General features: G+C 44.6%; 12 protein-coding genes across 12 annotated transcripts; 4 read left to right on the forward strand and 8 right to left on the reverse strand. All coding sequences in view use genetic code 12, as the record gives it.

Annotated features, from left to right (window-relative positions):
* Positions 1-83: 83 nt before the first annotated feature.
* On the forward strand, positions 84-1,967 carry PGUG_02515 (uncharacterized protein; the record flags this gene model as incomplete). The annotated part of the gene is made up of 1 exon (XM_001484736.1): positions 84-1,967. One exon carries the CDS (start codon positions 84-86, stop codon positions 1,965-1,967), a length of 1,884 nt encoding a protein of 627 aa, XP_001484786.2.
* A 28-nt stretch (positions 1,968-1,995) lies between these two features.
* PGUG_02516 (glycoside hydrolase family 16 protein) lies at positions 1,996-3,150 on the reverse strand (the record flags this gene model as incomplete). The annotated part of the gene is made up of 1 exon (XM_001484737.1): positions 1,996-3,150. One exon carries the CDS (start codon positions 3,148-3,150, stop codon positions 1,996-1,998), a length of 1,155 nt encoding a protein of 384 aa, XP_001484787.2.
* Positions 3,151-3,497: 347 nt separating this feature from the next.
* PGUG_02517 (phosphatase) lies at positions 3,498-3,917 on the reverse strand (the record flags this gene model as incomplete). The annotated part of the gene is made up of 1 exon (XM_001484738.1): positions 3,498-3,917. The coding sequence occupies one exon, from the start codon at positions 3,915-3,917 to the stop codon at positions 3,498-3,500; it is 420 nt and encodes a 139-aa protein (XP_001484788.1).
* A 326-nt stretch (positions 3,918-4,243) lies between these two features.
* PCT1 (choline-phosphate cytidylyltransferase) lies at positions 4,244-5,518 on the forward strand (the record flags this gene model as incomplete). Its single annotated transcript, XM_001484739.1, has 1 exon — positions 4,244-5,518. The coding sequence occupies one exon, from the start codon at positions 4,244-4,246 to the stop codon at positions 5,516-5,518; it is 1,275 nt and encodes a 424-aa protein (XP_001484789.2).
* Positions 5,519-5,551: 33 nt separating this feature from the next.
* PGUG_02519 (ERMES complex subunit) lies at positions 5,552-6,769 on the forward strand (the record flags this gene model as incomplete). Its single annotated transcript, XM_001484740.1, has 1 exon — positions 5,552-6,769. One exon carries the CDS (start codon positions 5,552-5,554, stop codon positions 6,767-6,769), a length of 1,218 nt encoding a protein of 405 aa, XP_001484790.2.
* Positions 6,770-6,893: 124 nt separating this feature from the next.
* Positions 6,894-8,903, reverse strand: PGUG_02520 (uncharacterized protein; the record flags this gene model as incomplete). The annotated part of the gene is made up of 1 exon (XM_001484741.1): positions 6,894-8,903. The coding sequence occupies one exon, from the start codon at positions 8,901-8,903 to the stop codon at positions 6,894-6,896; it is 2,010 nt and encodes a 669-aa protein (XP_001484791.1).
* A 1,326-nt stretch (positions 8,904-10,229) lies between these two features.
* PGUG_02521 (uncharacterized protein) lies at positions 10,230-11,999 on the reverse strand (the record flags this gene model as incomplete). Its single annotated transcript, XM_001484742.1, has 1 exon — positions 10,230-11,999. The coding sequence occupies one exon, from the start codon at positions 11,997-11,999 to the stop codon at positions 10,230-10,232; it is 1,770 nt and encodes a 589-aa protein (XP_001484792.1).
* A 786-nt stretch (positions 12,000-12,785) lies between these two features.
* Positions 12,786-15,059, reverse strand: PGUG_02522 (uncharacterized protein; the record flags this gene model as incomplete). Its single annotated transcript, XM_001484743.1, has 1 exon — positions 12,786-15,059. The coding sequence occupies one exon, from the start codon at positions 15,057-15,059 to the stop codon at positions 12,786-12,788; it is 2,274 nt and encodes a 757-aa protein (XP_001484793.2).
* Positions 15,060-15,142: 83 nt separating this feature from the next.
* Positions 15,143-18,250, reverse strand: RAD2 (ssDNA endodeoxyribonuclease; the record flags this gene model as incomplete). Its single annotated transcript, XM_001484744.1, has 1 exon — positions 15,143-18,250. The coding sequence occupies one exon, from the start codon at positions 18,248-18,250 to the stop codon at positions 15,143-15,145; it is 3,108 nt and encodes a 1,035-aa protein (XP_001484794.2).
* A 47-nt stretch (positions 18,251-18,297) lies between these two features.
* PGUG_02524 (uncharacterized protein) lies at positions 18,298-19,128 on the forward strand (the record flags this gene model as incomplete). The annotated part of the gene is made up of 1 exon (XM_001484745.1): positions 18,298-19,128. One exon carries the CDS (start codon positions 18,298-18,300, stop codon positions 19,126-19,128), a length of 831 nt encoding a protein of 276 aa, XP_001484795.1.
* A 2-nt stretch (positions 19,129-19,130) lies between these two features.
* GLO2 (hydroxyacylglutathione hydrolase) lies at positions 19,131-19,994 on the reverse strand (the record flags this gene model as incomplete). The annotated part of the gene is made up of 1 exon (XM_001484746.1): positions 19,131-19,994. One exon carries the CDS (start codon positions 19,992-19,994, stop codon positions 19,131-19,133), a length of 864 nt encoding a protein of 287 aa, XP_001484796.2.
* A 61-nt stretch (positions 19,995-20,055) lies between these two features.
* SGT1 (co-chaperone) lies at positions 20,056-21,129 on the reverse strand (the record flags this gene model as incomplete). The annotated part of the gene is made up of 1 exon (XM_001484747.1): positions 20,056-21,129. The coding sequence occupies one exon, from the start codon at positions 21,127-21,129 to the stop codon at positions 20,056-20,058; it is 1,074 nt and encodes a 357-aa protein (XP_001484797.2).
* Positions 21,130-21,141: the final 12 nt, after the last annotated feature.

A 21,141-nucleotide genomic window follows, 5' to 3' on the forward strand; every position in this document is an offset into this window, starting at 1 on the left:
TCGATCCAAACCCAAAACCCCCTTGTGTCTGTCAACACTCCTTGTGTACATTGTAAAACACTCCTCTACTACCACAATTGCCAATGACAACCTACGAGAAAATAGTCAAAGGAGCGACAAAAGTCAAGGTGGCTGCGCCAAAACCTAAATATATCGAGCCGATTTTAATGGCCACTCTGATGGATTATCGGACAGGAGCCGAGAACTTTTCTACGATTATGAGAACGTTACAAGTTCGGCTCCAAGATAATGCTTGGAGTGTGGTTTATAAGCTGTTATTGGTGATTCATATCATGATCCGGGAGGGAGACCGGGACGTTGTGTTGGAGTATTTGAGTCGCAAAGCTCCACATATGCTCAATTTATCGCTGTCCAACATCTTTCGAAACTCCAGCCACAATAGTGACGTCAAATATATCGTCAAGTACGCCAAATACCTTCAAGTTCGGGTCAAGCAATTTGACTTGACCGGCATAGATTACGTTCGGGATGAGAGATCAAATAATAGCACCAGTCAATCTGGGGGCCGGTTGCGATCTCTTCTGGTGGAAAAGGGGTTGCTTCGGGAAACCGAAAGTGTTCAAAAGCAAATTGACGCTCTCCTCAAGAATAGTTTCATGGAAAATGAAATCAACAATGACATGTTGTTGACGGCATTCAGGCTCTTGGTCAACGACCTCTTGGCGCTTTTCCAGGAGCTCAATGAGGGAGTCATCAACTTGTTGGAACACTACTTCGAGATGTCTCGAGTTGATGCCGAAACAGCCCTCAAAATTTATAAAAAGTTTGTCGACCAAACAAAATACGTCATAGACTACTTGCGGGTGGCCAAGCATCTCGAGTATGCTACAAAGTTGCATGTTCCTACTATAAAGCATGCCCCCACCGCATTGACGTCTTCTTTGGAGGAATATCTCGATGATCCCAACTTTGAAGCGAATAGAAGGCAATTTCTCGCTGAAAAAGATCTCAAGTCGAACACAAAGAGTGGGAACACATCTGCTCCTCAGAAAACGCTTCTTGAGAACCAGAAAGACAGCGAACACCAGCGTGTCAATAGCATTGTTGTACAGCAATCAACTTTCAACCCTTGGAGTGAAATTAACCAAACCAATCAAACTCCGCAATCATGGTCTCAACAGAACTCGGCCATCGTTCCAGCTAGCACTGGAGTCGGTTTCGGAGGATATGGGCCACAGGTTCAACAAAATACCGGTAATCCTTTCTTGCAGAACCAGGATCAACTGCAGCTTCAACAACAACAAATGCAACAACAGCAACTTCTCCAAATGCAACAGCAGCAATTGCAACAGCAGCAGACTCAACAGCAGATTCAGCAACAGCAATTACAGCAACAGCAAACCCAACAATTCCAGCAACAACCATTTCAGCAACAGCCATTCCAGCAATTACCGCAACAACAGACCCAGCAGTTTCAGCAGTTTCAACCTTTGCAACAACAAAATACTCAGCCGTCGCTTACTAGATCGGACACTAATCCATTTGCCTATGCAAATAGACAATCTATGCAGCCTGCAAACACTGGGAATCCATTTGCCAATACCAGATTTGCAACGGGAAGTACTACTACTGCTCTCTCCAATGGAGGGGTTGGTATCGCACCACAAAGAACCTACACTGGTTCAAATCCGTTTGCTGTATCCGAGACCACGTCAAAGCTTTTTGACCAGGCATCAACTCCAAAGGTGCAACCAATTCAGCACCAGCCCACAGCTGGTGGTCTAGAGAACTTGCCAACGATTCCTGTGTTCCCTGAAACGCAACGGCAGGCCATTAAAACCGCATACTGGAACAATGCACAAGCTAGCCTCCATCAAAACTCAACTGGATATAACCAGTTCCTGCCAAATCAGCCACAAAGTCAATTTGGTTATCAGGGTACGGGTGCGCAGCCAATTCAGCAGCAACCTACATACCTGGCTTATAATGGCCCTAGTTTAATCTAGACATATTCATTTAGATGTATTCTATTATTCAATATGCTGCGAAAAAGCACGCTAAAACGAAATACATAACAGCGCTATGACCGTTGATTGCGCCGCTATTTGCCGATGTTGCAACTGACGGAGCCGCCGAAGAGGAAGTGGAAGATGTAGTCGATGTTGAGGAAGTGGAAAGTGTAGTCGATGTAGACGACCCATCACTTCCAACTTGGGTGCTCCCAGTGGTTTCAGAAAGAGTCGACGCAGAAGTACTTTTAGCTGCAGTGCCTGAATCAGATGTACCAGAAGCTGAAGCTGAAGTAGTTACCGTCGAACTTGAAGAATTAGATTCGTTACTATCGGCTACTGCGGCCTTTCCTTTTCTTCCATTCACTTCTCCATCCTTTGCCTCAATTGAAGTCCATTTTCCAGATTTATCACCATAGGAGTACTCCTTGCCAGTCGAATAATCGCTAACACTAAGATCTTTAATGTACATTTTGAAAGGAGCATCGCTGTAATCCGTTTCTCCTCCAGCCCATTCGATGGTTCCTGCTTCGTTGGACGGATCTCCTCCGGCCCAAATTCCTGCCTTGATGTACATTGGAGTTTGAGGATAACCCGAAGAGGTAGTATTTTTAAGTGTGCGAACGGGGGTTCCATCAAAGTACCACACCAACTCTTCTTCGGTCCAAACTATGGTATAGTTGTGGAAGTCGTCTTGCGGAGCGGAGTTTACATTGTGATACTCGCCGCGATCGTAGGTAGTGGTGTTTCCCTTGGAGAAAAAGTTGGACTGGAATTGAGTATCGTCACCACCCAACCATTCAAGATCAATTTCGTCTAAATCATCTGACTGCAAGTAGAAAGAAGAAACTATTCCTTGGCCCTTAGCAGCTTTCAACAGGCACTCAATTCTTCCAAACATGATATAAAACGTGGACTTGATAGCTGGATTGTCAAAGCGCTTTGCAAGAGTCATGGTCAACCCATCATCTCCGTATGATATACCGGACTCTGTAGATTCCTCGTTGAAATAATCCAGCGACGAAGTAAAATCCACGCTTATATCGGTAGCCAACGCGGTATCCGCCGAACACGAAGATGAGAGGGGATTGCAAGCAGAAGAAGTTGCAGAAGTTGTAGCGGAAGCGGCTTGTGCCAAAGTTACCGCCGTCAATGAAACAAGTATTGTGTGCCAAAGCATTATCTTTCGAATTGGGCTCAAGACCTTTAAGTAGGATACAGATTTGCAGCCTTTGCAAACGCGAAATGGCGCGCGGGCAGTGCCAGGACGCCAAATACAATTTAGCAATTCTTGTCCGATTTAAGTCCGAATTGAGCCCAGATTGTTCTTGGCTGCAATTGCGACAAAATACCAAGGTTTCTAGAACTCAACAGATCAAATACTGCCTCCATCCTCATGGCCCTAGACATTGGGGTGGAGGCAGAGCCACGAATTACCTGCAGTACGCTGGCTGCGGAATCTGCATTCTGCCGCACGTCAACGAGATCTAATCGGCGCAGCTTGCAATGCCGTTTTGCGCCTCTTTTTCAGTAGTCGTCATCCCAGAATCTTCTGTCATAGTCCTCGGTGACTTCTGAGTCCTCACCGTACTCCATCACCCATTTTGTAAAACCCCCTTTGAGCACCCAGACGCGGAACGGGTGTTCGAGACCCGCAGTTTCTTTCATAAAGGTAAGCGCCGCCTTTGGCGCACGGGACTGGGACATTGCACAGTGGATTACCACGTCGCGAGCATTGCGCTGAACCAAAGTGTCCTTAAGTTCGGATAAAGAATTGTAAAAATTACCCGATGGAAAGTGTAAGCAACCTTTTATGTGGCCACCAGCATAGTCGGAGTCACGCACATCTACAATGGCAAACTTATCATTGGATGCACTCTTGCCTTTTTTGAGCCACTCTCGAAGAGTAGCTACGGTTATATATTTCAAATCCGATACGTTAGCCATAATTGTTGAATCTCAACCGATTCGAAGTTGCGAATTACTTGGAGACTGCATACAATCCTTGGCTGCTTGGCGGTAACCAGTAGCCCAAAATGGCCCCAGCTTCGTCATATGGTCTCCAGTTTCATTTTCAAAGTTTTTGAGCTGTTATAAAGAGCTCTGTGGATTTTTTTGCCATTATAGCCCCCAATGGGTTCTGACAGTTTACACATGCCAAACCACTGTCCTGCATGTTGCGCCCGGTTCCCTCGTCAGTTTGTGGTTTTCTATCGTTGCTCCATTTTGATTCCACCCGCATTTTCCCTCTGCGGCTCTGAAACTTTTGTATAATGCCTGATCCAGCCCGGACTGCCGAGGGCGACCATGACAACAAGGATGGCACCACGATTTCAAGAACCATTTCTGTGGAATCAATTGCACCAAAATTGACGTCGTTATTTCGACAAAGAAAACGTGGTAGAAACGACGAGTCGGATGGTTCAGGTGAGTCCACAGGCGATTCTGGCCATTCCAGTGACGACGACAATGTAGCGCACAAGAGACAAAAGCGAGAAAAAACCCAGGAAGAAAAAGATTTTGAAGAAAGAGAGGCAAAATTGGATGCTGAACTTCCGCAAGAATTGAGAAAATTCCGTCCCCGTGGTTTCAAGTTCAATCTTCCTCCAAAAGACAGACCAATTCGTATCTATGCCGACGGTGTTTTCGACTTGTTCCACTTGGGTCATATGAAGCAATTGGAACAAGCCAAAAAGGCATTTCCAAATGTAGAATTGGTGTGTGGAATTCCATCTGATATTGAGACTCACAAGCGCAAAGGATTAACGGTGTTGACCGACCAACAGAGACTCGAGACATTGAAGCACTGTAGGTGGGTCGATGAGGTGGTTCCCAATGCTCCATGGAGCGTGACTCCACAGTTTTTGAGAGAGCATAGAATCGACTATGTGGCTCACGATGATTTGCCCTATGCATCTACTGACAGCGACGATATATACAAGCCTATTAAGGAAGAGGGAAAATTCCTTACTACTCAAAGGACACTGGGTATTTCAACGTCTGATATTATCACCAAGATCATTCGTGATTACGACAAGTACTTGGCGAGAAACTTTGCTCGAGGTGCGACTCGCAAGGAACTCAATGTTAGTTGGTTAAAGAAAAACGAATTGGAATTCAAGAAGCATATCAGCGATTTCAGGTCTTATTGGACCAAGAACAGAGCCAACTTAAACACAGTTTCCCGGGACTTATACTTTGAAGTTAGAGAGTACATGAGAGGAAGAAGAGCCGATGCTGCATCGTTACTCGAAGCTGGCTCCGCTGCCAGCGATTCAGAAGACTCCCATTCGCAACCACACTCTCGCGCTGGCTCGCCACTCAGTGAGTTTGCTGCCAAGTACATTGGAAACGCCAACAAGGACTTGAACAAGTCGATCTTTAAAAATGTCGCTGGTTGGATGAAGCGTGATGAAGAAAGGACCCTTGATAACTTGTCCACGACCTCTTCCAAGGAAACTGCCAATAATAAACCACTCAAGCAAGTACAATCGGAGCCAAAAAGCAGTCCCAAAAGACCAATCAAACGAACTCGAAAGAGGACCTAACTTTACTCCATTTGTCCCCCACTCAAATTTCGCATGCAGGTTTTGAACTTTTATGTAAACCCATACTTAAATTTATCATTTGATTTATTACCAGTGGCAAACCATTTTTGTAGATATTCCCGCCATTGGAAGATGAGCCGTGACATTACCAGGCCCGATGAACTCGCATCTTTAATACAGCTTCAAGATCGTCTTCAAACGCAACAAGACGAATTGTTTCGAAAACAACAAGAGCTTCAATTTCGTGAAACTTATGCGGGAACTGGATCTACCAAGAGCTTTACCCAGGGGCTAATCATAGGTCAACTTAGTGTGATAATTTTGCTAGGTATTTTTATCAAGTTTTTCGTATTTGCTGACTCGAGTACCACATCTTCGACTTCTGGAAATGGCATTTCCTCCAAGACAGACGTTTCCAATATACTTGTAAAGAGGAAAAAGAATGGCGACGGCGACGCTGGCTCCGAGGGACGCTCTGATGAGGTGGATACCATACTAGAAAAGACCTATTACGACGTTGACAATCATGCACCGGAATCTTTAGACTGGTTCAATGTGCTTATAGCGCAAACTATATCGCTGTTTCGTTACGAGGCACTCCAGTCTGATAATATCTACCACTCTTTGAAAGAGTTCTTATCAAAACTGGAATTACCAGACTATTTGGGAGATATTCAATTGACGGAAATAGATATTGGCGATGACTTTCCTATCTTTTCCAACTGCCGCATTCGCCCGAGTAAAGACTCCCATGGTCGCCTAGAGGCAAAGATAGATGTTGACTTGTCTGATACGTTGACCATGGGTATTCAAACCAAACTCATATTAAACCAGCCGCGGCCATTGACGGCAGTTCTTCCCATTCTGTTGTCAGTTTCAATTGTGAGGTTTTCCGGTTGCTTAACAGTGTCATTGATCAATACTAATGAAGAAGAGTTCAGCGAACCTCGGGTTGCAATGGACCTGCCCCAATCTACGCGAGATGATAATAGTGAAGAACCCAATGGTACGGCTCTCCTTTTTTCATTTTCACCAGACTACAGACTTGAGTTCAACGTCAAGTCACTAATCGGCTCACGAGCTAAGCTCCAGGATGTTCCCAAAATTTCGTCCTTGATAGAGCATCGTCTCCGCAGCTGGTTTGTGGAAAGATGTATCGAACCGAGATTTCAAGTGGTGAAGTTACCATCTCTTTGGCCTCGCAAAAAGAATACCAGACAGCCAGTAAGTACTACAGAATCTGATCATTAAGTAAAAAATGTATGAACATTTATTGTCCTAGAGTTACGGCATTGAACGAATTAAAATACTAAATAAGCCGAGAGTTAGGGTATCGAAAAGAAAGATATGAGGAGAAAGGTCTTAAATGGTAGCCTCAAATGTTCATAATGAGGGCGAAGGCAGCAATCACGGACAACACTGATCCTTGAGCAATGTTGGCGGCTCCAACAGAGACCTCACTGACAGCAGGAGGTGTCACAGAACTGGATGGAGCTTGAGTAGCTGGAACCACGGTAGCTGGAGTGGTTGAAGAAGCAGCAGCTGGAGCAGCAGTGGATGGGGAAGTAGTAGTTGGGGCAGCAGTGGATGGGGAAGTAGTAGCTGGGGCAGCACTAGTTGGGGCAGTAGCTGGAGCAGCGCTGGATGGAGCAGGTGCTGGAGCAGCACTGGAAGTGGCAGGTGCTGGTGCAGTTGAAGCTGGGGCCTTGGTAACTGGAGAACTTTGAGCAGCCTCAGTAGATGGAAGTGGGCAGTAAGTGGTGTAGACGGTTTCGTCCTTGGTGATGGTGGTCACACCAGTAGTAACTGGTTGCTTGGTGCACTTGTTGTCGGAACAAGAAGTGATGGTGACGATGGTGGTGCCGACAATATCGGTCTCAGTAGCAACTGCAGCCAAAGAAGTTGAGTTAGCATGAGCCTTACCAGAGTCAGAACCAGATCCAGAACCAGAACCAGAACCAGAGCCGGAGCCGGAACCAGAGCCAGAACCAGAACCAGAACCGTTGTCAGAACCAGAACCAGAACCGTTGTCAGAACCAGAACCAGAACCGTTACCAGAACCGTTGTCAGAACCAGAACCAGAACCGTTACCAGAACCGTTGTCAGAACCAGATCCGTTACCGTTTCCACCGTTTCCAGAGCCATCACCAGATCCACCAGTAGCAGTGCTCGAAGCAGACGAGCCGGAACCATCAGTGTTAGTAGCAGTGTTGGAGTCAGAACCAGATCCACCAGTGTTGGTAGCAGTGTTGGTGTTAGAACCAGAACCACCGGTGTTAGTAGCAGTGTTGGTGTTGCAAGCACCAGTGTTAGTAGCAGTGTTAGCACCGGAAGAGCCGTCAGTGGTGGAAGCACCAGTGTTAGTAGAAGAGCCCGAGCCGTCAGTGTTGGATGCAGTGTTCGATGCAGTGTTGGAAGAACCAGAGCCACCAGTAGCAGAACCAGTGGAAGAAGCAGCAGATCCGGTAGAAGAAGCACCGGAAGAAGCACCAGTCACACTTGAAGAACCAGAGTTGGTAGTAGATGCAGCTGGAACGGTAGTGGCCGAGCTTGAAGGTGGAGCAGTGGACGATTCAGCAGAAGAAGCCACGGAGGAAACACAGTCCAATGACCAACAGAAGTTGGGCAAAACGTTGCTTGGGGCTTGCAACTTGGGGAAAAGTTCGATGTCAAGGTCGAGGTCGAGATCAAGGTTGATATCGAGTCTCTTTTCCAAATCTTGTCTCTTGGATGGAGTGAATTGTTTGGCATCCTGGAAGTTTTGGTCAAGAGCATACTTGATGTTTTGTGGGAAGTATTCTTGCCACAACTTACCGACATCGGTGTTGACATCGAGGTCAAGGTCGAGCTCAATAGCTAAACCATCTGGCAAACAGAACAAACCGTTGTGGATGGAAGCCTCAATAAGAACTGACACCGAGAAGGCAAACAAGTTGTCAATTCCAGTGCTAGCATCGGCACCGACAACAACAGCATCGGATTGCAAGTCAGAACCCAATCCAGTAACCTTGGCACTTTTAGCGGAGTTGGCGAAGCTTTGGAAAAGTTGAGCAGAAGCAGCAGTCTCAAAATCAAGGGTAACCTTAAAGAGGTTTGCTTCAACGTGTGCAACGGCAGAAACTTGGAACACTGCCTTGGGGGGTTGTTGGGTAGCTCTCTGTTGGAGAAGCCCAGCTTCTCTCTTCAAGTTGATACCAAGATCCAAGCTTTCTTGAAGTCCAATTTGGAGCAATGAGTTGGAAGAACATGGAGAAGCGCTTGGAAGACCGAGACCCAATGTGAAATCGAAGTACTCACTGATGTTGAGACCGAGGGCCTGAGCAGCAGCAAAGTAAGATGAAGCTGCGACTGCAATTGCTGCAGCGTTAGAAATAGAACCAAACATTAATAAAGCGAGTGACTTTGAGTACTTTCTGAAGAATCACTGGAGAACCACCCGTCATTTATAGTTTGATCCTGGTCTCGATGATCATAACAAATTTATCCCAATATGATAATTTTATCACAGTTTGGAATATTTACATTATTCTCATGCAAGTCAATTACAAGACAATAACTTTTTCTGCAACCTTACGAACGTGGAATCGCCCACTTTCCGCCCTCGACGCATATTTGGCTATTATTATTGCTATGGTTAAAGTATCAATTCTACTACATTGAGCAAATGCTTTATTGTACTAAAAAATTGGTACATTTTGCAACCATCGCGACCGATTGTCCTGCAGCCCGAGAACCTCAGCCATAAAGGGAAAAATTACCGTTACAATGGAAACCTGCACCATTTTACCATGCAGGCTTCTTGTTGAAGTATGGTCTATACTCAAAACAATTCACTAAAGCATTGTTTGGCCAGTTGTATGCAGGCTGGTCTTTTCCAATTCGGTTAAACTTCCGCACGACACGGCCCTTCAATGAGGCATTTACGGGCATCCGTAAATCTGCAGCACGCGATAGCTCGAGATAGTCCAAAGACGGGCAAAGTGACGCGCATGTGGTACGAGGTCAATTGGTTGGAATATGGCGGGCATGTGCATGTAGTAATATTTTCTACCACCGATCTCTCAACGGCGAAAAGCCGATGCCGATACAAGTGCAGGACTCGTAGGCGATGACAAACTAACGCACGAGCGCGGGTGCAATTTCCGTGGTGAGGATAGATGCAGGATGGTTGCCGGGCAATTGCGTCAATAGACGGTGCTTCCAGTACACAGCTTGGCATGCATAACTACAGGGTAATTAGACTGTGCGCATGAAAATGGTTTGTAGAGTATTTTCGGAATCAGCAGTGTAAGCCTCTCTGGCTAATTGTCTCGTTTAACGTGTAGATCAATGGCTGCAAATTATGAGAATATTAGTCGATACAACCGTATTACTTGTGAGTACGAATTGGAAACATGGTATTGTTTGTAGAAAAGCTTGCATATACACCTTCTGTGTGTATTTCGCCCAACGAAAGTCCTAAACAAAGAGAAAGTCCTGCACTCACTTACCCAATTGGGTGCACAATAGAGGTCAAGCGTTCCCAACTACGAGTTCTTTGGTTCTGATGCATACGGCACACTAAGTTGTCATTGAATTCCGTTCTAAATATAATTGTTGAATGAATATTCGTAAATCCGAGAATAAGAAAAAAAAACCGAGTTGGGAAAAAGTAACACTGTGGCTATGGGTATCGAAAAAAGTATCCAATAATGAAAGCGGTTCAAGTCAATTAGAGCAACATCGCAGCCACTCCAACCAAGAAGGCTCCAGAAGACAACACTGCTTTTCCAGCGGCACCAGTTTGCTCTGAGATTGATGGTGCAGCAACAGTCTCGATTGGAGAAGAGGAAGCACCGGACTCAATTGCAGTACTTTGTCCAGCTACTGTAGCTGGATAAGCTTTGCTAGCGACAGGTGTGCTTGCAGGAGCTGGCACTGGAGCAGCAAACTGAATTGAGGCAGAAGCTTCAATTGGTGTGTAAGCCTTAGTCGGAATTGGTGAAGCTTCAGTTGCAATTGGTGAAGCTTTAGCTCCTTCTGTGGCAGTTTGTGTTGTAGCAGGTGCAACTCCCGTAATGGTCTCCGTAACAATAGTCTTTTGCACAGAAGTGACAGGCACGGGCTCACACTTATTGCCCTCACACGATGTGATGGTGATAACAACGGTGGACTCATAGGTTCCAGGAACCACGGTGGGAATGCCAGATGGTACCACAGTGGCTTCCTTACCTTGTGTGATTGGACAGTAAGTGGTGTAAGAAGTCTCACCTTCGGTAATCACGGTGACTCCAGTGGTGAAAGTCAATGGACAGTAAGTGGTGTGCACAATTTCAGACTCAGTGACGACAGTAACACCAGTAGTCAATGTAGCTTCAGTGCATTGTTCTTCGCACGAAGTTACAGTGACAATTGTAGAAGTTGAACAGGTTTCTGTAGTTGTCCAGTAATGAGGACCCACTGAGCTGGACGATTCTGCGGTGGAGATAACAGAAGTAACTGAAAGTTTTGTGCTAGAAGCAGAACTTTCTTTGGAAGTCTCTGCTACAGAAGTTCTAGTCGAGGAACATTCTGTCGAGTGTTCTGTAGTGGAAGTTTCCGTAGTGGAAGTTTCGACAGTAGAACTCTTAACGGTTGAAGTTTCAACAGTAGAACTTTCGACAGTAGAAGTTTCGACAGTAGAACTTTCAACACTAGTAGTTTCGATAGTAGAACTTTCAACGGTAGAAGTTTCAACACTAGAACTTCCGAGAATAGAAGTTTCAACGCTAGAAGTTTCGACAGTAGAAGTTCCATGTGTTGAAGACTCTGCTACAGAAGTTTCTGTAGTGCAAGTCTCGATAGAAGAAGTTTCGTGTGTTGAAGTTTCGACGGTAGAAGAGTCCGCAGAAGTTTCCCGTGTTGGAGTTTCAGTCGTAGAAGTTCTTGTGGAAGAGGTATCTGCTACAGAGGTCTCTGTGGAAGACTCAACGGAAGAAACCACAGTAGTACTCGAGCTTCCTGTGGTAGTTCCAACAGTGGTTGAAGTAGACGTTGACTCAATACACAAGGTGGGAAACGTCTCTGTGGAACTGGTATCAGCAGTGCTTTCTGAAGTAGTTGTGGTACAATCAGTGGTAGAAAACTTTGGAGGAGTTGTATCCGACTTTGGAGGAACAAAGTCAGACTCTGTAGAACACGATTCAGATTTTGAAGTCACAGGCTTTGAGGAAGTCGATTCCGATGTTGCAGGAGTATCACTCTCTGGAACTGACACCTTTGTGGTAGTTGGGAACGATCCAGAAGTAGTATCACAAGGTGTAGTTTGGTAAGGTGGAGTAGTTTGATAAGTTGAAGTAGTGTCACAAGGTGTAGTTTCGTAAGTTGGTGTAGGTTGATAAGTTGAAGTAGTGTCACAATCCTCGGTCTTTTGAGTAACAGGGGTTTTTCCCCAAGTGGCAGCTACGCCGGGAACAAACTGTGAGGCAACCAATGCCTGGGCAACTAAAACAGAAATCTTCATCAAGCGAGTGTATTGAGGTTTTCTGAATAGCAAGCACCGAAGGGCTGTTTAAATAGTTTTGCAAATATTAGGCAGCGACCATTCTGAATACCGATTAGCACCACATAATAACCCAAAACATGAACTGGTCAACTCGAATGTACTTTTTTGGTTATTTTTCAGGGCCCAGAAGGTGTTGAAGCCGCTCGAGGTGGTGAGGTGCATGAAAATGTTGCAAAAAATTGTAAATCGGCGGCGGTTTATTGCGCGCACAAGCATGGTCGTCGCAACATTCTCCAATGGAAGATAGACCTGAGATTGCTTGGCGTTCGTATCTATTCTTCGGTTAGGTTCGTTAAGCGTTGCAACCTATTGTTCGCGCTAAAACTGTATAGTCAAACTTAAATGTTAAATCTTTTTCAAGTGAACTCCGACTGTAAGATATGAGAGGCTGGTTGTCAGGACCCTGTAATCAAGCAATTCAAGTTGATGATCGCTTGCAAAGCTGTTACGCATGCGTAGGATTGCCCGAACGTGCATGTCATGGCTGCATGAAAGCTGCACAATCGTACTAAATGGTCGCCACTGGCAGCATGCGCAGACTTCTTATACAGGAACTACTTGCGCCTGCATCCGCACACCCATATTCAATGGGCTTCTAAATGAATCTTCTCCTGCATCTACTGCGTGATTTCAATGCATAATGCGGCCTTTCATGCAAGTTGTGCCTGCAGCAAAACGCACATATTTACAAAAGATTCAAAATTAGACAAAGCCTTCATTTAACCAAGGAATCATTTATACGAGCTATACTTCATTTTTCAAAAGCCCAGTGTCAGACTCGTCGTCGCTCGTGTTCGCTTCTTCGCTGCTCTCAGCTTCGCTTTCTTCGCTTTCTTCACTTTCTTCGATCTCTTCATCGTCGCTTTCTTCACTGCTACCACTATCGCTGCTTTCGTCACTCTCGGATTCCTCGGCAAAAAATTCATCTAGACTTTGTAGCTTGTAGGTTCTTTTCTGCGTGGATGCAACTTTACTAGAGGCACTTTGTTGCGAGGAAATTGCCGAAAAATTGCCCGCTGGAGGCGAAACTGTAGCATTTGAAAATGCCAGTACTTTTGGCTGAACTACGGGCAATTCTTCCCTAATTGAAGCAGCAGGAAGTCTTTCGGGGTCAGACCAGGCATCAGTCTCAAAATATGGATCAATTGAGTTAGCCTCGGTAGACTTCCCCATTTTAGGTATGGGCTTTGGAACTTGGAAAAATAAAGCTGCTAGTTCTTTGTTGCTATTGTCTGGTGATAATAACACATTAAACATTCGTGCTCGGTCACGGGTATCGTATGAGTCGTCGTATTTGGCCAAGTGAAGAACATGTTGAACCATTTGAAATATCACTTGGTTTGCATATTCATCTGAGGATTGGTGATCCTGATTTTGAGAGTAAACTTTCGCGGCTAAAACCAATATTTGATACCTCACCGGCGCCGATTCAGAGCTATAAGTCTTGAGTAGACGACGGAGAACATCAGGACCTATCATGTTGTCCGTGGCTCCGGTGAACTCTCCAATAATCCATATAACTGTGGACTTGGCGTCATCGTCCCATTCTATATCCTCGTCCAATATGAGCGATAAATGGTAAATAGCTTTGGTTATCTCAAGCCGATCTTCCCCCTTGGCTTGTTTTTGTTGAATTAAAAATCTGATAACCGTAAGCAATTCACTCGTAAGCGAGACATCCATATGGTGCAACTGCTGGAGAGCCCATTTGAGCACTGCTCTTGTCCACTCAGGAGAGAGTTGTGAGCAGCGACCTAAAGCTTTGATACTTTGATATGCGATTTCGGGTCTGTAGTTCAAAGATGTGTACTTCAATTCCGCAATGATGAACTTTGCGTTGTCTTCATTAATCAAGCTGGAAAGTATTTCCAACTTGTGCTGGGCAACTGAAGTGGAATCAGTTGAAAATAGGAAGAATCGTTTATAGTATGGCTGAAATACCAGCTTGTCAGCATCGATGATTATACGTATTGTAATCAACGCAAAATCTATCAGTTGTCTCAGTTTATTGGCCGAGGTGAGATTGACCAATGCCTTGTTGACTTGGTACTCTGTGAAGTACTTTGGAGGAGCTAAAGCTAATAACGCTCTGCTGATAGCTATGATAACAACTTCATGTCGGGTGTATACTAATGGCTTTAATGCTGTGAGGAAGAGCTCGAGATCCTTGTCCGCAATCACTTCATACTCTTGATTTGGAATATCAGAATAATGAACAGGAAGCTCTATTTCCTGATTTTGAAACAATAATGTGGGTTTAGGAAGAAACTTGCGACAGTAGTCGGTCAAAATGTCAATCAAAAACACCTGTCCCCACTCATCCATTTCGGAAACTATTCGGCAGAGCCGGCGGAAATTACCATGAATTGGTTCCCATCTTTTCGATACTTGCGTTCTCACCTTGTAGTATGTCTTTATGGCTGTCTCAACTACGCTGGTTTCAGCATCACTGAGAAGCTTGGCCAAGTATCCAAATAGTTGTGGCCTGTCTATATCTTCTATCTCCATGGCATTACCGATAGCTACTGCCGCTGCCAGTCGAACTGCTGCAGAAGGGTCCGAAACTACCTTTTTTATGCTGAGAAGAAGAATGGGTACCACAGAATTGATGCGAATATTGGATAAAGTCTTGATGGCAGTACATCGCAAGCGGATATTTTTCAGGCTCAATAATTTCTGGATCGAATTGATCGACAAAAGAGCAGTTTCAGGTTCAACATCTGCATACCTAGAAAGGTAGAACATCACCAAAACATTGATTTTATCAACCGACGAGGTGATATTCTTCACCACATCCGCAAAATAAGGCGCTACGTCTTCTCCCCGTGACGAAAGCGAAATTACACACCTCATTCCGCGTAAAACTTCGTTGTCATTTCTGGAGTTTAAGAGCTTAGCAATTTCTTGTGGTCTTTTGGCGCTGGGAATATCGGTGAGCCTCGATGATGCTGATGACTCGAGCTCAATATTGAGATCACGAGCCAACATGCTGGATATTTTGCTGAACGATTCTGCCATTCTTGCAAGACTCACTGCAGATTGAACTCAAATGTTCGAAATACTGTATTCTGATTATGTAATCGCCTTTCCGACGGCTGCAACTAACTACTTTTGGACTTCAACTTCTTGGTTGCTTTTTTGAGTCTCGTGCCCATAGCGAGTTCTTTGCTTGACTGCAAAGCCTCTTGCGGGAAGAACTCTCCTATAGTAGATTGAGTTCCGTGTTGTTTTTTACGGTTCATATCGCGAATCAATGGAACCATAACTTCGTCAACTCGGCTCTGCGACCAGCCAACATTATACATGAGAAACGATCTGATTTGATCCAAGTTTGGAACTCCCCATCTGAAGGGAGTAGTATCGTCGTCGACTTCGGGATTCAAATATGCATCAAAAACAACTGTATCTGGGAAGGAATTGGGTAAGAAGAGCTTTCCATTCTTCACTCTGTTGAGTAGACTTTTCTTCAATGGGCTCAATTCTGACTCATCGACAACAGAAATGCTATTTTTGTCGAGCCAATTCTTAAAGTTTGTCAAATTTGAAAATTCTGCTAAAATCTCCACTGCCATAACAGGTCCAATCCCCTTGATACCTTCTGTATAGTCACTACCAAGAAGTAGAGCCAATTCAATTAAGTTTTTCTGATCGAGTCCCACTTTATGGCTGATCTCATCGATAAAGTAGCATTCCACATACTGCTTTTGATTAAACATATTTTTGTAAACTTTTTGGCCCCCAAAAAGAAAGCAATCACTGTCGTCCGTGATGATCCCATCGACTAAACCTAGCTTCATGAGCTCCGCGCATTGAGCTTCTGCTTCCATTGGAGCCGTGATATATGGTATACCGAATCGCTTGAGAAGCTCTTGTACATCTCTTATCATGGTTTCCGTAACTTCATCAGAGTCTCGCTTCGCTTTATTGTATTGCTCTTGAAGCATTTGCTCGTCGCTGATACTGGTAGCTGTAATGGGGATTTCAGCAGCTTTGAGGAAGTCCGATTTTAATCTTTCATGATCAGCATCCTCATCTCTCATTTGCTTGAGAAGCTTTTGTTCGTCGTCCTCTTCAAAATCATAGTCTAGCAATTGAGCCTTCCTTTTGTCCTGACCTTCAGCATCTTGGGCCGTGAGTACTTTTGATTCCTTAGCCTCATTTGTCTCTGTTACCACTTCAGATGGCACTTCAGGAAGATTCTCGCCCTCATTAACTATTTCAACATCTGAATCACCTTCGTCTTTGACCTCATCTTCGGTGACTTTCCTTGCCTCATCGACTATTTCAACATCTGATTCACGGTCGTCTCCACCTTCATCTTCGACTTCCTCTTCAATGATATCCTTTGCTTCGTTCCAAGGTATCAAACCTGCCGCTACATCTTCCAGCTCCTTTTGTTTCCTAGAGCTGGTCTCCTGAGTCGGACCCTCAATGTATGGATTATTCTTGGCAGAGACTTCCTCGTTAAACCAGAACGGGACCTCGTTTCGCTGATTAATGGGACTTTTTTGTGATTCGATTTCTTCGACTTCATCCTCTTCTACCTCCGGTAACTTCTTCGACTCGGTTTCAGGCTCCGGAAGGGGCCGTGTAGTTGCCTGCTTGGGCTCAGATTTCTCATTGGTTGTCTCAATTTTCTTATCCTTGTTGCCTAGCAAAAAAGAATCACCCAACGAAAAATCAAAAGGTTTAGAGGAACTCGACTCTTTTCGCTGCACTTTTTGGCGTTTGGCCTGTTGCGAGGGCTCGGATTTCATTTCATCGTCAAAATTATTGTTCCAGTTGAATATGCCACCCGTACTGGTTTGCTCTTGCGTTCTTAATGCTTGCAATTCTTGTTTCGATTCTTCGATAGCTCTCTTCAAATCTTTTTCATAAGCCAGTTTTGACGATTGCTGCTCACCATCAGTATATTGGTTGTAGATTGACTCCACGATGGCTTTCAGAACATTATCGTTTTCGTCACCTTCGATAGGAACATCCTCTAGTTCCAAATCGTCATCATCGTCATCAAAATCTTGCGGCGGGTTTACGATGATTTGGGATCTTTGTGGGCGCTTGGGGCTACGCTTGAACTGGCCCGTGGCTCGGTCGAAATGCAAATCCCGTGAATCTCCATCAGCAAGTTGTGAGTCGAAATCTAGATCGATAGGTTTGGAGATAGTCCCTTCATGATCCTTTCCTTGCAATTTGAGCACCCATCCGCTCTCGTTTTTGGTCAACGCATACTTTCTATCCTTATCGCCTGCAATACGTCTTTCTGCGTTACCATTTTCACCCATTCCACTTACATCCATCAAGCGCTGAGTGAAGAAATTTCGCTTCTGGACCTCTCTAATTTGAAACTTCGAAAAATCCATGCTATTAGGAAAGAGCGATTCAAGCTGCTCCTTGCTGAATCCCATTCTCAATCGAGACCGCAAACGCAAATGAGACAAGATCATGTACTGGGTCGGCAAGGGAAGTTTTGCAAACTCTGGCGAGGCGGGGTCCACAGTATTGATATTTACTCCATCAACATAGTTACTGTCGAGCCCAATTTCACCTAAAAACTCCTCTTCGGGCATCAAACGGCCATCATCTCGTTCTGACCGAAACGAATCGAGATGAGGGAGATGAAACTCATCGTTTTTTCGAAACCTGGTGCCTTCTTTGAGGTTTTCTGTGCTGTTTTCTGTGCTAATGTCTGGGCGGTTATTTGATGTTTCTTGGGTCTCCTTTTGGTGACTAGGGTGTAAATTTTGGAGATCGTCCAAGTAGACAGTATCACCTGTATTTACTGATTGGGGTGTTTTACCTTCAGATGCAGAAGCAGATGCCTCACCATTGAGCCTGGGTCTTTTTTTCAGTCGTTCTGCTAGTTTCTGGACTTGGATGGCAAGTAATTTTCGAGCAGTTTCAATGGTACTTTCAGTCTTTCCCTGTCTTCTTTCACGTCGTTTCAAAATGGTTTGGCGCTTCAACGCCGGTGCTCCTCCATCAAACACAAACACCGGCAAGATGCCAAAGTACAATAATTTGCATATCCGTCGAAAGAAACCAACAATATGAGATTGGGGCAAAGAATTGCCATCACTATCTCGAACGGCTTTCAAGAACTGATATATCCAGATAGATGCATCCACTGCCAATTTCTTTCTTGATAGAGATTCTAGCCGAACTGGCCTCGCCGTAGGGCCCACAATGTCCCAAAGCGAGTTAACACCCATGGCAACTACGATTCAAGATTTCACATTTGCAGCTCAGCTGAGATTATATGCAGATACTAACGTGGGGAAAATTGAGCATAGAAATCACCACGAGGTATACCGAAGTAGATTCGCAAAAGTTGCCAAGTATGAGCCAAAATGATATGCATCAGGTGGATGCTGATACACAGTTGGATATTTTGCCCATGGTTGCAGCCCACTCCCAGCATAAGGAAGGTGAAGATGGACGAGAAAATGGCCAGAAAGATGTCTATTCTCATCTATACATGAAAGCACACCTTCCCAAAACCATCCAGTATGTGCCGCCACTCAACTTTTCATTGGTAGAAGATGGGATTTATCGCTCAGGATTCCCAATGCCCATTAATTATCCATTTTTGGAGCGATTGGAATTGAAGACTATAATATATTTAGGTGATTTGGGCCAGGAAAAGAAGGAGAAGAAGCAAAAGAAGGACAAGGAAAAAGAAAAGGAAAAGGATAAGAACACCACATTGGAGGTTCTTGCAAACTACAAGCAGTGGATAGACTCCACTGATATCACTTTCCACCATTTAATGATGGAATCATCTCAAGAACCATTTTTGAACCAAGATAGAATAAAACAAGCCCAGGAATCTCTCACCACGGCACTACAATTGATGCTTGATCGCAACAATTTTCCCATGCTCATCCATTCGAATAAGGGGAAGCATCGTATAGGCGTACTTGTGGGTCTTATGCGTAAGATTCTCCAAGGTTGGTGCATGAGTGGTATCTTTGAAGAATACGAGAAGTTTGCCATGGGCAAGTCGGAGATAGATTTGGAATTTATTGAATTGTGGCAACCTGAGCTCTGGGTCGATGATAAATGGCGGCCCGACTTTGTCAGGTGCTAGCTTTACATACTATTTTTCATTTCTCTTAATCGGCTCATCACCTCGACGGGATTTGTTGCTCCGGTGGCCTTTTTCACAGCAGAATCTCCCAATCTCATGAACGGATTGAACTCAAGTTCGTCGCCAATAGTGAACTTTCCTGTGGTACATTCGTTTTTGTTGGTGAAATCAACCAACTTCTTCATCGCATCATTGTTCAAAATTGTCTGTGAAAACTTGACGTTCGACCCGGTGTATTCGTGTCCAGGGTATACACGAGTATCCTTAGGAAGTTTACCCAAAATTCCATTCAACGCCTTATCCATTTCCTCGCCGGTACCCTCGAAGAATCTACCACACCCACTTATGAACAATGTATCACCTGTGAACACTGCTCTTTCGTTGGTTTTGTTATCCACCACATAGAAACACACCGAGTCTTGGGTGTGGCATGGTGTATGCAAAGCCGTGATGGAAAGGTCGTCTCCCAAATCTATGATCTCCTCGTGTGAGGGGGTGTATGTTACCAAAGGTGAATCTTTGCCGGCAATTATTGGCAAATCAGGGTACAACTTATGGAATGCTTGGTTTCCACCTGCGTGATCGTAATGATGATGTGTGTTCACAATGGCTTTAAGTTCATAATTCAACTTGGATTTCGCCAAAAATTGTTGAACTTCCTCAGGCTCCGCGGGATCGATTAACCATGCATTTTTCGTTGGCTGGTCAAGAAGCAAGTAGGCGTAGTTGTTCCCACTGCCCCATCTCATAGGAATTGAAGTGACATGCATTTTTCTACAGAACGATAAGAAATGTTTGGATGTCAGGGCCATAAAGATCGCAAGCAATGATGGCGCCGTCTTATGCGATCTAAAACATCCGGACATTTTACCCAATTATTAGTTTGCCTTATGTAAGGATTTTTGTGGAGTCACAAGTAAGCTCTAGCTAAGTACCCCATTTCTTGGGCTCCATGCCCTCTGGGGGACTAGTTTCAAACGTTTTCGCCTTGGCCTCGTCCCAGTTTGTAGTTAGCACCGTACCATTGGATTCCACGTAAGACTTCATCATTGCTCTTCTACTATCGTCGTCGGTATTGGCGTACAACTGTGAAAAGAATTCTGATTCATTTTTTCCTTCTCCATCCTCTTCGTCCTCTAGTTTGAAACTGGCCCAATTGACAGCCTTCTTGCTAGATGTGGGGTATGAGAGAGGTCCCTCACTCGAATGCGACGCACTTGGTGTCGCAGCTTGGTCAGATGATTCAAGATTGGGCCATTTTTGACTAGTAACTTTTTTCAAAGTGACTTCCAACTTGGTGCCGAAAACTCGGTAACTGCTTTCCAGAGTGATAATATCATCGAAAAGAGGTTCGATATTGTAGTTGTATTCCGACCCAGCTCCGGTAGGGAACGTTATAGATACTCCAGAAGATGAAAAGTTCACTTGAAGTTCTTGTTCCTTGATGTTCTTGGCAAAAATGGTTATCACCACGCTGTCACTTGTCTGGTACCAGTCATCTCTTATCTTTACCTTTAAGGGTGCGTGTTTGTTGATGGCATCGATACTTGTGGATGTCGATGTGGAGGATGTAGAGTTTTCTGGCAATTCAGAAGCGGTTGTGGTTGTAGTAGATTTGGTAGTAGATTTGTTATCTTTCGTTTCCACTTTTTGATCACTTTTCAGCCGCTTCATGTCATAGTCAATTTTCGTCTTCCACATTTCAAGAGTTGGCTCCTTGCAATTGTAATCAATAGCCGATTCGATCTCCTTCATTGCTTCAGTGTACTTCTTTTGTCCGTAAAGTACCAAACCAAGCTTGAAATGACACTTTCCAATTTCTTCTCGCCTTCCTCGTTGTCTTGCAATTTCCATGGCATCATTGAAATCCGCAATTGCTTCATCAAACTTCTTCTGCCGCTGATATATACTGGCCCGCTCAAGAAGTGCAGGAAATCTCCGTTCCCCCTTGTCTATAGCCACGGTTAGGCTGCTGATTTTCGTGGTCAAGTCCTCACTCATGATTATCGTTCT

This window comes from Meyerozyma guilliermondii, genomic scaffold (genome assembly GCF_000149425.1).
Source record: "Meyerozyma guilliermondii ATCC 6260 scaffold_3 genomic scaffold, whole genome shotgun sequence".
Classification (NCBI taxonomy): Eukaryota; Fungi; Ascomycota; class Pichiomycetes; order Serinales; family Debaryomycetaceae; genus Meyerozyma; species Meyerozyma guilliermondii.